The sequence below is a fragment of the Pogoniulus pusillus genome, chromosome 27 (assembly GCF_015220805.1).
Source record: "Pogoniulus pusillus isolate bPogPus1 chromosome 27, bPogPus1.pri, whole genome shotgun sequence".
Classification (NCBI taxonomy): Eukaryota; Metazoa; Chordata; class Aves; order Piciformes; family Lybiidae; genus Pogoniulus; species Pogoniulus pusillus.
Genome location: NC_087290.1, coordinates 1598107 through 1610890, shown reverse-complemented (window position 1 = coordinate 1610890; position 12784 = coordinate 1598107). Strand labels below are relative to the sequence as shown.

The following is a 12784-nucleotide window of genomic DNA, read 5'->3' as shown; positions in this document are numbered from 1 at the left end:
CAGGCTTGGCTTCAACACCTCCAGCCACACAGACTCCACCACCTCCCTGGGCAGCCCATTCCAATGCCAATCACTCTCTCTGCCAGGAACTTCCTCCTCACAGCCAGCCTAGACCTGCCCTGGCACAGCTCCAGGCTGGGTCCCCTTCTTCTGTCACTGGCTGTCTGGCAGCAGAGCCCAACCCCACCTGGCTACAGCCTCCCTGCAGGCAGCTGCAGGCAGCAATGAGCTCTGCCCTGAGCCTCCTCTGCTGCAGGCTGCACCCCCCCAGCTCCCTCAGCCTCTCCTCACAGGGCTGTGCTCCAGGCCCCTCCCCAGCCTTGCTGCCCTTCTCCAAACACCTTCCAGCACCTCAGCATCTCTCTGCAATGGAGGAGCCCAGAACTGGACACAGCACTGCAGGGGTGGCCTGAGCAGTGCTGAGCACAGGGGCACAAGAACCTCCCTTGTCCTGCTGCCCACACTGCTCCTGAGCCAGCCCAGGATGCCATTGGCTCTGCTGCCCACCTGGGCACTGCTGCCTCCTCTGCAGCTCCTCTCTGCCAGCACCCCCAGCTCCCTCTCTGCCTGCCTGCTCTCAGCCACTCTGGCCCCAGCCTGTAGTGCTGCTTGGGGTTGTTGGGGCCAAAGTGTAGAACCCTGCCCTTGGCCTTGTTCAATCTCATCCCATTGGATGAGACCAATGGAAGTGACCTCTGAAGGTCATCTACTCCACCCCCCCTGCAGTGTCTGAGCCGTGGCTGCTGGATGCCCTCACTAACACACAGCAGAAGGCTTTTCCTTCAGCTCCTACCAGCCTTAGCCAGTGGCAACAAACAGGTCCCCGAAGGACAAGGCAGATGCATGGGGGCTTGTCCTACAGCTCTGCAGCAGAAGGTGTAGAACTCTGCAGCTCCACACATCTGCACTGGCAGAAGCATCTTCACAGCCTCACCTGACACAGAGCTGCCCTACAGACCCATCCCCTGTGCCTAAGCCCATGGACCTCCTCCTCCTCTGGACAGGCACTCCAAGACTTGTGCCCTGCTGATCTGCCTGTATGGGGAGGGGAGGGAATGTGGGACCAGGCAGAAGCTGCAGAACATCCCATTCAGATGCACGGGGCAGGTAGGCCTGCAAAGCCTTTGGAGGAAGCAGCTGGAAGGCAGAAGGGGGAAACAGGACTGAGGCTGCTAAAAAGCTCTGGAACTACCCCTGGAAAGGGCTCTTAGAGGCTGAAAGAAACCTAAATTGACAATGTACATCAGCTCCTGTCCAGTAAGAGACCTTCCACCATCCTCACCATCAGGAAAACCCAGAGAAAAGAAGTAAGTCAGGGCCAGATTGAGATCCAGGCTGCTGAGGAGTTCACCTACCCTCTGCTTGTCTCTGACATTTAAAAACATCTCTGAGGCCTCATCCTTTTGCCTCCTCCCAGCACCACCAGACAGCTACTGAGAAAAACCTTTCAGTTTGCCTTTGTGAACCACTGCCTGTTAATGCTCCCCCAGGGCTCTAAGCCCAGGCCCTGCCCAGGCTGCAATGCAAGGATGGGAGAGCTCCAAGAGCTGCTGTGCAGGCCCAGTGCAGCCACTGCCACTGCCCATGTGGCTGCACAGTGAGCTGGAGCTGGTGCCAGTCAAACCAACACACCGAGGCTCAGGTGGCCTCTTTCCACTCACAACAACTGATCCCAGCTCTTCTGTGGCCACCTGAAGAGGCACTAAGGTGAGCAACAAGTAGCCCAGCTCGGGTACTTGCAGGGCAGCTGAAGGGAATGAACCTCAAACTACAGCTTCCAACCTCAAAAATGCAAGTGTGGAAGGAGGGGAGAGCAAATTCTTTGGGTGCCAGGAACAAAGCTGGCAATTAAAGGATGCCAAAGGGCATGGCAGGGCAGGATAAAACACCTGGAAGAACTCCTGAGCTGAAGGGGAATGTGCCAGAGCTCCTGCTCAGGAGGTAGCAGCTGGATCACTCCACCACTGTGCTATTAATAACTGCACTATTTTTAAGCACAGGTTTCCTTTTCCTCTACCTCCTGCTCCTTCTCCTCGTGGCTCACCTCAACATTCTTTGTGCCTCTTCCCCCTCGTGGGTAACACTTCTGCTAAATGAAGCTGGCTTCATGCTTAGCTCTGGTCCTTGCTGCAGCCTCCCCACCCCTGCAATCCTTCAGGAGCTGCCTGCATCTGCTCTTCTCTCTAGGGGACACATTTCCTACCAGGAACCACTGACAAAACTCTGACATCTGGGACTGGGAATACCAGCAACCTCTCAGCACTGCTGCCAGCATCCTGTGCTAAGGTGGTGACTGCTGGAGGGATGCTCCTAGGCACGGGAGACCCACCCAGGCACTCCCTGAAGGGGTTGGCACAGCTGTGGGCTTTGCTGGAACAACTGAGCCACCACCAGCTGCCTAAGACAGGCTCCCAAGGCCCCGTGGCCTAAGACACCGAGGCAACCTGGTGCACCAGCACACAAAAGGAGACATTGAAACTGGTTCCACACCTAATGCAGAGTTTGGGGCACATTTCCTGGCTCTTCTGCTGCTTTTTAGGCTTGTCAGCCACACTGTAGGAAAACAGAAACCATGGGAAATAAACAAGACTAAGTAAAAAATGGCATCAAAGCAAAGGTCAGCAAAAAGAATGACTTTTCTCACACCTCTCTGGAGCACCAGAGCAGGTACAGCACCCAACAGCATTCTGCCCCCAAACTGGGGGCTGCCACAACAGCATTCTGCCCCTGAACTAGGGGCTGCCACCTGGGGCTTATCTCCACTGAACATGCCACCACCACCTGCCCACGCCACTGGGCACCAGCAAGGGACTCTGCTGGGTTGGGTGGAACAGTCTTATGCAGGGCATGGCCATGCTAAGGAACAGGTTCTCTTTTTTACCCCCAAATTATCTTAAAGGAGAACTTGCAACCTCCCCCAGCCCAGGAGTTCTCCCCTTCAAGCACCCAAACTAAGGCAAGACTCTGTTATTCTGCCTCCAGCTGATAAAAGGCTTCACAGGTTCAGAGAATGGGTTGGGTTGGAGGGGACCTTGAAGATCATCCAGTTCCAACCCTCCTGCCATGGGCAGGACACCTCTCACAGGAGTTTTTGGTGACACACTCACAACACTGAGATGCCAGGGATGGAATTCCCACCTGAGTATGTCACCAGTCTAAATGCCAGGGATGGAATTCATCCTGAGCATCTCACCAGTCTAAACTGACCTGTGTGTTTCCACCTGCAGTGCTACCCCTGCAGTGCCTCCTCCCAGCCCTCTGCTCTGACCCTCCAAAGGCAGGTGAGATGAATCCCTTGCTAAGGCCCAGAAGCAGGAGCAGGTGCCCCTGGGACAGCCCTTCCTGCCCTCCCACTAGAGACTGTTGATGACTCTGAAAGGTTTCCCAAGGCTTTGTGAGGGAAGCAAGAGGAAGCACAGGAGGAACTGGTGACTCAGAGGCACAGTGGCAGCACAAAGGTGGATTTCCCATACTCAGATCAGACTATTCCCTTTGCCTGTCCCAAACCTTCAGCCCTCTCAACATTACACTTTATCTGGCACCCCAAAACTCCTCTGGAAGCCAAAGCAGCCTCAGCTTTGCACATCTCTAGACCAAGTAACTGAATGCCCTTCCCCCCCCCCCCATTCACAGGCTCCTCTACACCTCAGCTGAGCCTCAACTCTCCCCTCCCAGCGTTACAGGTAGGCTCTGTGCTTGTGAAGCACATCATGCTGGACTCCTCTAATTCATCCCTGCCTGAAATGCTGGGGGGGGGGGGGAGCTGAGCATGGGGGCAGCAGCCTCTTCTCTGGGGACACCTGCCTGGCTTTGGGATTTTGGTACCCCTTGCCAGCCTGCTGGGGAGGTGGGCACAGGGCCTGGCTGGTGATCCAAGAGCAGAGCTGAAGAGCAGCAAGGGGCTGATGACATTTGAAGGTGAGGGTGAGTGACACTCTGAAAGGATTCTTCTCTACCAGTTGAAAAAGAAACAAACTTCTGTTTGAACAGCTCAAAGCTCAGGACAGAGTCAAACTGCTGCCAACACCTGAGGAAGCCCAGCTGAGGCTCAAGGCACGGCCACGGCCACGCCGCTCGGCTCAGGAGGAGAGAACACAGCCACTCACCCAGGTTGTTGTCCGTGAGCACCTCCTTGACCCTCTTGGTGATGCCATAGGTGTCCAGCTCAGGGGACATGGCCACCAGCTCCTGGATGCTGAGTGCAGAGTGGCCTGAGAGCGGCACGGGGGTGGTGGACTGGGAGTCGGAGGCGGGCGGCTCGCTGGGCTCCTGGGGCTTGCCCTCCTTGCTGGTGTCTATGGCGGGGCAGGGCTGCTGCACCAGCTCTGTCAGGCTCTTCACTGACTCACTGGAGCTCATGGGAGATTCAGGAGCAGGGCTGCAACTGGCAGAGGTCTTTGGAGTGCTTTCTGCAACGAAAAAAACCAGAGAAGAATGCCCCAGCTTGAGCATAAATGGGATGGTTTGAGCACAGGGTCTGCACCTTCCCTTCTCACTCATATTCCACCTGCCTCAGCCTCAGGATGCAAAATGCTACTTGTCAGGACTTGGGTTGCTAAAAAGCCTCTCTTTTAAACTCAGAGTGTTGGTCTGATTGTATCTGGAGTCATCTCTGCTTTCTTCTGCAGACAGGGTGCAAACAAAAACCAGGGGAAAACAAAGTCTGGAGGTCTGCCAGGAGTCTCCACGGGCAGCAGAGCTCACAGAAGTTTACTTTCCACCACATTTTTCTCTAAGGATGCTTTGAAATCTCCTTGTACAGGGCAGTTTAAGGCTCCTTCTGTGCCTCAGAAGAAGATCAGCCACTGTTCTGTACAGTCACTGAGGGGTTTGCCACAACTGATACCACTTTGTGTCTCCAGAGTTTTACTGATTCCATCACACCAGGGTTTTTTTCCACTTCTCTCTGCCCAGAAATGAGAAGATTAAAACACAGTTTGTGACTGGCTGGAAGGGACCCTCCAAGGGCATCTTGCCAACCCCCTCTGCAGGGACATCTCCAGCTAGAGCAGGCTGCCCAGGGCCACATCCACTCTGATCTTGAATGCCCACAGGGATGAGGCCTCCACCACATCCCTGGGCAACCTCTTCCAGTCTCTCCCCACCCTCAACGTGCAGAACTTCCTCCTGATGTCCAACCTAACTCTGCCCTGATCCAGTTCCAAACCATTGCCCTTGTCCTATCCCCACAGATCCTTGGGAACAGTCCCTCCCCAGCCTGCCTGCAGGTCCCCTTTGGACACTGAAACGCAGCTCTAAGTCTCCCTGAAGCCTTCTCTTCTCCAGGCTCAACAGCCCCAGTTCTCCCAGCCTGTCTTCCTAGCAGAGGTGCTGCAGTCCTCTGACCACCTTGGTGGCCTCTCCTGGACCTTTCATCAAAACCAGCCCCTCTAACAGAGCTGTCTCATCCTTGGCATGCCCCCGAGAGCAGGTCCCTCTGCCACCCCCGGGCAAGGGCTAGCAGCAAATGTCACTGCTTTTGGGAGTTTGTGATGGAGAATATTGCCAAGTGCCTACAGAACAGGCAGCCTGGGCTGGAGCACATCTCTGACACCACAGGAAACCCCACAGGGCTGAAATCACAGTATCACAGCATCACAGCATCACAGTGTCACCGAGGTTGGAAGAGACCTCACAGATAACCAAGTCCAACCCTTTAGCACAGAGCTCAAGGCCAGACCATGGCACCAAGTGCCACGTCCAGTCCTGCCTTGAACAGCTCCAGGGACGGCGACTCCACCACCTCCCCGGGCAGCCCATTCCAGTGTCCAATGACTCTCTCAGGGAAGAACTTTCTCCTCACCTCCAGCCTAAATCTCCCCTGGCACAGCCTGAGGCTGTGTCCTCTTGTTCTGGTGCTGGCCACCTGAGAGAAGAGAGCAACCTCCTCCTGGCCACAACCACCCCTCAGGTAGTTGCAGACAGCAATAAGGTCTCCCCTGAGCCTCCTCTTCTCCAGGCTAACCAATCCCAGCTCCCTCAGCCTCTCCTCGTAGGGCTGTGCTCAAGGCCTCTCCCCAGCCTCGTTGCCCTTCTCTGGACACGCTCAAGCATCTCAATGTCCCTCCTAAACTGGGGGGCCCAGAACTGAACACAGCACTCAAGGTGTGGTCTAACCAGTGCAGAGTACAGGGGCAGAATGACCTCCCTGCTCCTGCTGGCCACACCATTGCTGATGCAGGCCAGGATGCCACTGGCTCTCTTGGCCACCTGGGCACACTGCTGAAATGAAGCAGGGTGCACAGAGCAGACCCTCAGCGATTCACAGATTAGATTCTCAGCGATGTCCAAAGAGAGACTCTGTCAGTGTGAGGCTGCTGGAGGCCTGGAGCAGGCTGCCCAGAGAGGCTGTGGAATCTCCTCTGGAGACATTCAAACCCCACCTGAATGTGTTCCTGCTCTGCCAGGGGGGTTGGACTGGGTCCCTTCCAACCCCCACCACTCTGGTTCTGTGATTAACTGGGCTGTGAGTGGCAGAGAAGCTTCCACAGGGCTGCATCTCCCTGCCACACACCAACAAAGTTGCTCTCTCAAAGCAAGCACTTGGACTTTGCAGAGATGCACAAGAGGCAGGCAGAAAGCAAGGGGCAGATAAATCTTAAAGGCCATAAGGCTCCTACAAATCTCATTTCTTCTCTGGGCTCACCCCAGGTCAGCACACAACCAAATCTCCAGCCCAGCAAATGCTGTCTCTGTATCAGGAGCAGCAGAGGAGCTGCACTGTAAATCTGCCCTGACTCACCCATGCGAGGGACTGGTTTGGCAGCTCATCCATCTTGCTCACTGCACTCTGTCAGGGATGCCACCAGGCCCCTCCATGATAAACAGATTTCTTCTCAGGTCTGCCTCCTTTAACCCACAGCAAGGTCAAAATGGTGGCTGCCTGCTAATCAACTGCAGGGCCCTGGGGTGGCTTCCCCCCGGCCTGCCCCCCTGTGCCAGCTCACACAAACCCTGCCCCAGGACCTGCAGCAGCTGCAGGTTTCCTGCCACCATCTCCTCAGCCCTGCGCTGCCAGCCACAGGCACATGAGGAGCACAGGCCAAAACCTCAGCCCCCCTCAGCACCACACAGCACTGAGCAAAAGCTCTGGGCAAGGCTTCTTGCTCCCTCTCCTTCCCCTGCCCAACCTAAGGGTGTAAACAGCAGAGAGAACCATCACACAGCAGAGGGAATTCTGATCATCATCACTGCCATCATCACCATCACCATCACCATCTATCACCCAAGCACTCTGTGCTGCTTGTCTGTTCACTGCTTCATTCTGGCAAGGCAGAGCAGAGCTGCTTTGATTTCCACTTTGAAGGCCAAGCTGCTGCTGATCTACTCCAAAAGGTAGGCCTGCCTGGGTCTGACCTGGGGAGGCAGCACAGATGCCAGGCTGCTTTTCACACCCCCAACAAAAGGCAAGGGTGAGAGGCTTCACAGGACAGACAACTGCCAGGGCTGGAAGGGACCCCAAGGCTCAGCCAGTTCCAGCCCCCTGCTATAGGCAGGGACACCTCATACTAGAGCAGGTTGCCCACAGCCACATCTGGCCTGGCCTTAAAAACTTCCAGGCATGAGGCTTCCACCACCTCCCTGGGCAGCCTGTGCCAGTCTCTCGCCACCATCACGCTGAACAACTCCCTCCTAACCTCTAATCTAAATCTCCCTTCCTCTGCCTTGGATCCATTCCCCCCAGTCCTGTCACTGCCTGACACACTAAAAAGTCCTTCAGCAGCTTTCCTGTAGCCCCCTTCAGATACTGGAAGGCCACAAGAAGGTCTCCTCAGAGCCTTCTCCTCTCCAAGCTGAACAGCTCCAACTCTCTCAGCCTGTCCCCACAGCAGGGCAGCTCCAGCCCTCTGCTCATCCTCATGGTCCTGCTCTGGACACCTTCCAGCACCTTCCAGATGTTTCTTGTAATGGGGCTGCAGATCTGGACACAGTGCTCCAGGTGGGGTCTGAAGAGAGAGCAGTGTGCTACAAAGAACTCCAAAGAGCTTCCTCATTCCTTGGGAGCATCTGTGTCCCTCCTGGGAAAACACTCCAACACCTGGGGCAAAGATCCATCGCTTGGAGAAGTCAATTCAGTAATCAAACGATGCAAAATGGGGCAGAAAGGTCAAGAGGGGATTCTGCCCCTTGGCTCTGCTCTGCTGGGATCTCCTCTCCAATCCTGCCCCCAGTTCTGCTGCTCCCAGCAGAAGGACTCAGAGCTGCTGGAGTGAGTCCAGAGGAGGCCACGAAGACGATGCAGGGGCTGGAGACAGGCTGAGGGAGCTGGCGGTGTGCAGCTTGGAGAAGACTCCAGGGGAACCTCAGAGCTGCCTGCCAGTGCCTAAAGGGATCCTTCAGGAAGGCTGCAGAGGGATTTTTTCCTGAGGGTGTCTAGAGACAGGCCAAGGGGGAATGGTTTGAAGCTGAGGGAGAGCAGTGTTAGAGTGGAGCTGAGGAGGAAGTTCTTCAGTATGAGAGTGGTGAGACTCTGCAACAGGAGGAGATGCAACAGGAGATGCTCCCTCAGGTCCTTCCCAACCTGAGCCATTCTATGATCCTATGAAACAGCTTCTGGTAATCTACTTTAAAAATCCAGCAGACATTTAAAGGCTGAGTGACTGCTGCCAGAACAGAGGGGTGATGGAAGGCAACCACTGCCACAGTTTCCACTGTCCTCTGAGCAGAGGAGCATCTGACATGGCCCTCCAGACACAAGCACTGTCACATGCTGCAGCTGGATCCTCCTGCTGGAGCTCAGGACACCTCAGATGCACTTGCAGGTGACACCTGTGACAACCTCCCCAGAACATCAGAGATGTCTACAGGACATGACACCAGTCCCAGCCCCTGCACAGAGGGATCCAGATGACAGAGCAGTGTTGAGACACAGATCCCATTACAGAAATCCCAGAGGCAGCCTGCAGCTGCCTGCCAGCACCGCTGCAACTCCTTCTCCTGCACGTTTGGAGAGCTGCAGGTTTGGCTCAGCCCCTGCCCCAGCTCCTGCAGCACCAGGCTGGCTCTGCAGCAGCCAGAGGGAAGATGTGAAAGGGCAACAGTGGAAGCTGAGGCAGAGGAAGTTTCACATAAACATGAGGAGGAATTTTCCCCTGTGAGGGTGGCAGAGCCCTGGCACAGGCTGCCCAGGGGGGCTGTGGAGTCTCCCTCTCTGGAGATACTCAAACCTTGCCTGGATGTGTTCCTGTGTGAGCTGCTCTGGGTACTCCTGCTCTGTCAGGGGTTGGGCTGGCTGAGCTTTGGAGGTCCCTTCAGCCCCTGACATTCTGTGATTGTGTGAGCCAGCAGTGTGCCCAGGTGGCCAAGAAGGCCAATGGCATCCTGGGTGGCTCAGGAGCAGTGTGGCCAGCAGGAGCAGGGCAGTCCTTCTGCCCCTGTGCTCAGCACTGCTCAGGCCACCCCTGCAGTGCTGTGTCCAGTTCTGGGCTCCTCCACTGCAGAGAGCTGTTGAGGTGCTGGAAGGTGTTTGGAGAAGGGCAGCAAGGCTGGGGAGGGGCCTGGAGCACAGCCCTGTGAGGAGAGGCTGAGGGAGCTGGGGGTGTGCAGCCTGCAGCAGAGGAGGCTCAGGGCAGAGCTGATTGCTGCCTGCAGCTGCCTGCAGGGAGGCTGTAGCCAGGTGGGGTTGGGCTCTGCTGCCAGGCAGCCAGGGACAGAAGAAGGGAACACAGCCTGGAGCTGTGCCAGGGCAGGTCTAGGCTGGATGTTAAAGAAGAAGTTCTTCACAACGTTGGCATTGGAATGGGCTGCCCAGGGAGGTGGTGGAGTGCCCATCCCTGGAGGTGTTTAAGAGGAGGCTGCATGAAGCACTCAGTGCCAGGGGTTAGTTAATGAGGAGGTGTTGGGTGCTAGGTTGGACTCGGTGCTCCTAGAGGTCTTTTCCAACCTGCTTAGTTCCGTGACTCTGTGCTCTGAGCTCACAAGCTTCACAGAGCAGCTCAGAGCTGCACTCTGAGCACCCCTCTGCAGCCCAGCGAGTGGCGAGGAGCAGCAGCTGCCCAGCCTCTGCTGCCAGCCCCAGCTCGGCCAGGGAGCCGCGGAAAGGGCTCCCAGGGCGTGAGGCGCTGGACGTGGGGCAGCTGAGGAAGAGCATGTGAGGCACAGGAGGTACTCAGGGGCCTCTGAGGGGATTATGACAAACACTCTACCCTAAAGACAGCGAGCAGAGAACAGCTGCCTGGACTGGTGGGGCAGAGTGGGTTGAGAGGCAGCTCCGCTGTAACTTCCAGAGCCAAATCTCCGAGGCTGAGCTGCTCTGCTATTTAAATTCCAATCCGCAGCCCTCTCTCTGCAGCAGTAATAACCTAAATTCCATTTAGTGTTCATTTGAGCAGTCAGGATAAAGTCATTTCTTATTATCTCCCCACTGTGTAAAAAACAGCTTGAAGGGAGGCAGTCAGGAAGCATTTTCAGCAGCAAGCCCTTATTGCGAGTGACACTTTTACTGGCGGCGTGGCAGCGGGCGCAGCGCGCCGCGGGAGGGACAGGCTGCTAACCCAACCTGACAGGGGGCTCCGTGACATTCCCACGAGGACCCGGGCACCACTCCCCTGCCGCTCCTGCACCGCTGCTCCTCCTGGCCAGAGCTCAGGCTGCAGGTCCGTGCCCAGCTCCTGGCCGAGGAGAGGGCAGCGCGGCCGCAGCCTGAGCATGGCACAGCCGGCGGGCAGCCCAGCCCCTGTGTCCTGCCTGCTCCCTTGGCAGCCAGGAAGGGAATGAGGGAGATGCAGGCAGGAGACTTCTCAGCAGCCTCCTGAAAGAGCATTTGCCACTGCAGGGCCTGCGTTCAGCTCCCCGTGCAGATGAGCTAAGGGGCGGCAGCAGGGCTGGCAGGCTGCGGAGTGCCTGGGATCCAGCGGCGCACACTCGGCGCTGGGAACAAGCTCTCCACCCTAGCAGCAGGTTCTGCACCATGGAGGGGCTGGGACAGTGGAACAGATTGCCTAGGAGGTAGTTGGGGCCCCCTCCTTGGAGACGTTCAAGGTGAGGCTCAACTTGGTCTAGTTGAGGATGTCCTTGCTGACTGCAGAGGGGGGTGGGCTGGGTGACCTCTGGAGGTCCCTTCCAACCCAAGCCACTCTGTGACTCTATGATACTGGGATTGGAGCAGTTCCTGCTTTCCTCTGCTTTGCTCAGGCCATCCAGTTTGGAGACCAAAAGCTGGGACATGTCCTGAGAATCAGCACTGACTGACTGTCCACTGAGCAGGGGCAGCATGCTCAGGACAACTCTGTTGCCCTGATTCTCAGGGCCTGAACATTTCAGGAGAGACTTTTTTTCCCTACAACCCTCTTGACTTGGCCAGGTTGGATGGTTGGATGGATGGGCTAAGGCCAATGGGATGAAGTTCAAAAAGGCCAAGTGCCAGGTCTTGTGTTTGGGTCACAACAACCCCATGAATGCTCCAGGCTAGGGGCAGCAGCTGGAAAGCTGCCCAGAAAAGCAAGACCTGGGAGTGTGGCTTGACAACAGCTGAAGATGAGCCAGGGTGTGCCCAGGTGGCCAAGCAGGGCACCAGCAGCCTGGCCTGGATCAGCAGGACCAGGACACTCATTGTCCTCCTGTGCTGGGCACTGGTCAGGCCACACCTGGAATCTTGAGTTCAAAGGAGACTGAGGTCCAGAGAAGGGCAAGGGCTGGGGAAGGGTCTGGAGAACAGGGCTGGGGAGGTGCAGCTGAGGGAGCTGGGGATGTGCAGCCTGGAGGAGGCTGAGAGGAGACCTTCTGGGTCTCTGCAAGTCCCTGAAAAGAGGCTGGAGCCAGGTAGGGGCTGGTCTCTTCTCCAAGGAACAAGCAACAGTTAAAGAGAAAATGGCCTCATGTTGCACCAGGGGAGGTTTAGGTTGGACAAGTTCTCCCCCAGGCTGCCCAGGGCAGTGGTGCAGTCCCCATCCTTGGAGGGGTTTCAAAGCCATGGAGATGTGGTGCTGATGGCCATGGTTGAGTGGTGCCCTGGCAGTGCTGGGTTCACTGCTGGACTTGAAGATCTTAGAGGTCTCTTCCAGTCAGAACCACTCTGATGCTCTCTAATTCTACCTTTAGCAATGGCTGCCTTGGAGGCCCCTCCAAAGCACCACCTCCTCACCACCAGCAGTGCACTGCAAGCCTCAACTACATGACAGATGTGCCCAGCCCTGGGGGAGCAGCCCTGAACACATCTCTCTTCTGACTGAGAGGACACCACCTGTGAAATCTGGATGCTTCCACAGAGGGAGAGGCCTTGGAGGAGTTCTGGTGGCCCAAAAGCAGTGTGGCCAGCAGATGCAGAGCTGACTCAGCCACTTCGCTCTGGCAGACCTCACATGGAGCATTGTGTCCAGCTCTGGAGTCCTCAATACTTGAAGGACATGGACCTGATGGAGCAGGCCCAGAGAAGGGCCAGGAAGATGACCAGAGGCTGGAGCACCTCTACTGTGGGGACAGGCTGAGGGTGCTGGGGTTGCTCAGCCTGGAGAAGAGAAGGCTCCAGGCAGACCTAATGGCAGCCTCCTTGTACCTGAAGGGGATACAAGAAGGGACTGCTCCCAAAGGCCTGCAGGGGCAGGACCAGGGGCAATGGTTTGAATGAGAGCAGAGCAGGTTGAGATTGGATGTGAGGAACAAGTTCTGCAGCAAGAGGCTGCTGGAACACTGCAGGGAGGTGGTTGAGGCCTGGAGATACTTAAGGTGAAGCTGGACAGGGCTGTGAGTAACCTGCTCTAGTGGAGGATGTCCCTGCTGAGTGCAGGGACTGAAAGAGCTCTGGAGGTCCCTTCCAACCCAACCCATTCCATGATTCCACTGAAGT

General features: G+C 56.5%; 1 protein-coding gene and 1 long non-coding RNA gene across 10 annotated transcripts in view; one reads left to right on the top strand and one right to left on the bottom strand.

Moving 5' to 3' along the window:
- Positions 1-12784, bottom strand: part of CUX1 (cut like homeobox 1) — a 426690-nt gene that overhangs the window by 82684 nt on the left and 331222 nt on the right. For 8 of the 9 annotated variants that reach the window (XM_064166473.1, XM_064166478.1, XM_064166475.1 and 5 more), the window contains one exon: positions 4107-4409. The exons of the other annotated variant lie outside the window; for it this stretch is intronic. In XM_064166473.1, the coding sequence (XP_064022543.1) occupies positions 4107-4409 (303 nt within the window). The remainder of the gene's footprint in view (positions 1-4106; positions 4410-12784) is intronic. 9 annotated transcript variants of the gene reach the window in all.
- LOC135187613 (uncharacterized) lies at positions 3358-4977 on the top strand. The gene is made up of 4 exons (XR_010307388.1): positions 3358-3458; positions 3634-3683; positions 3991-4110; positions 4629-4977. It is a non-coding gene; the product is annotated as an uncharacterized LOC135187613 (long non-coding RNA).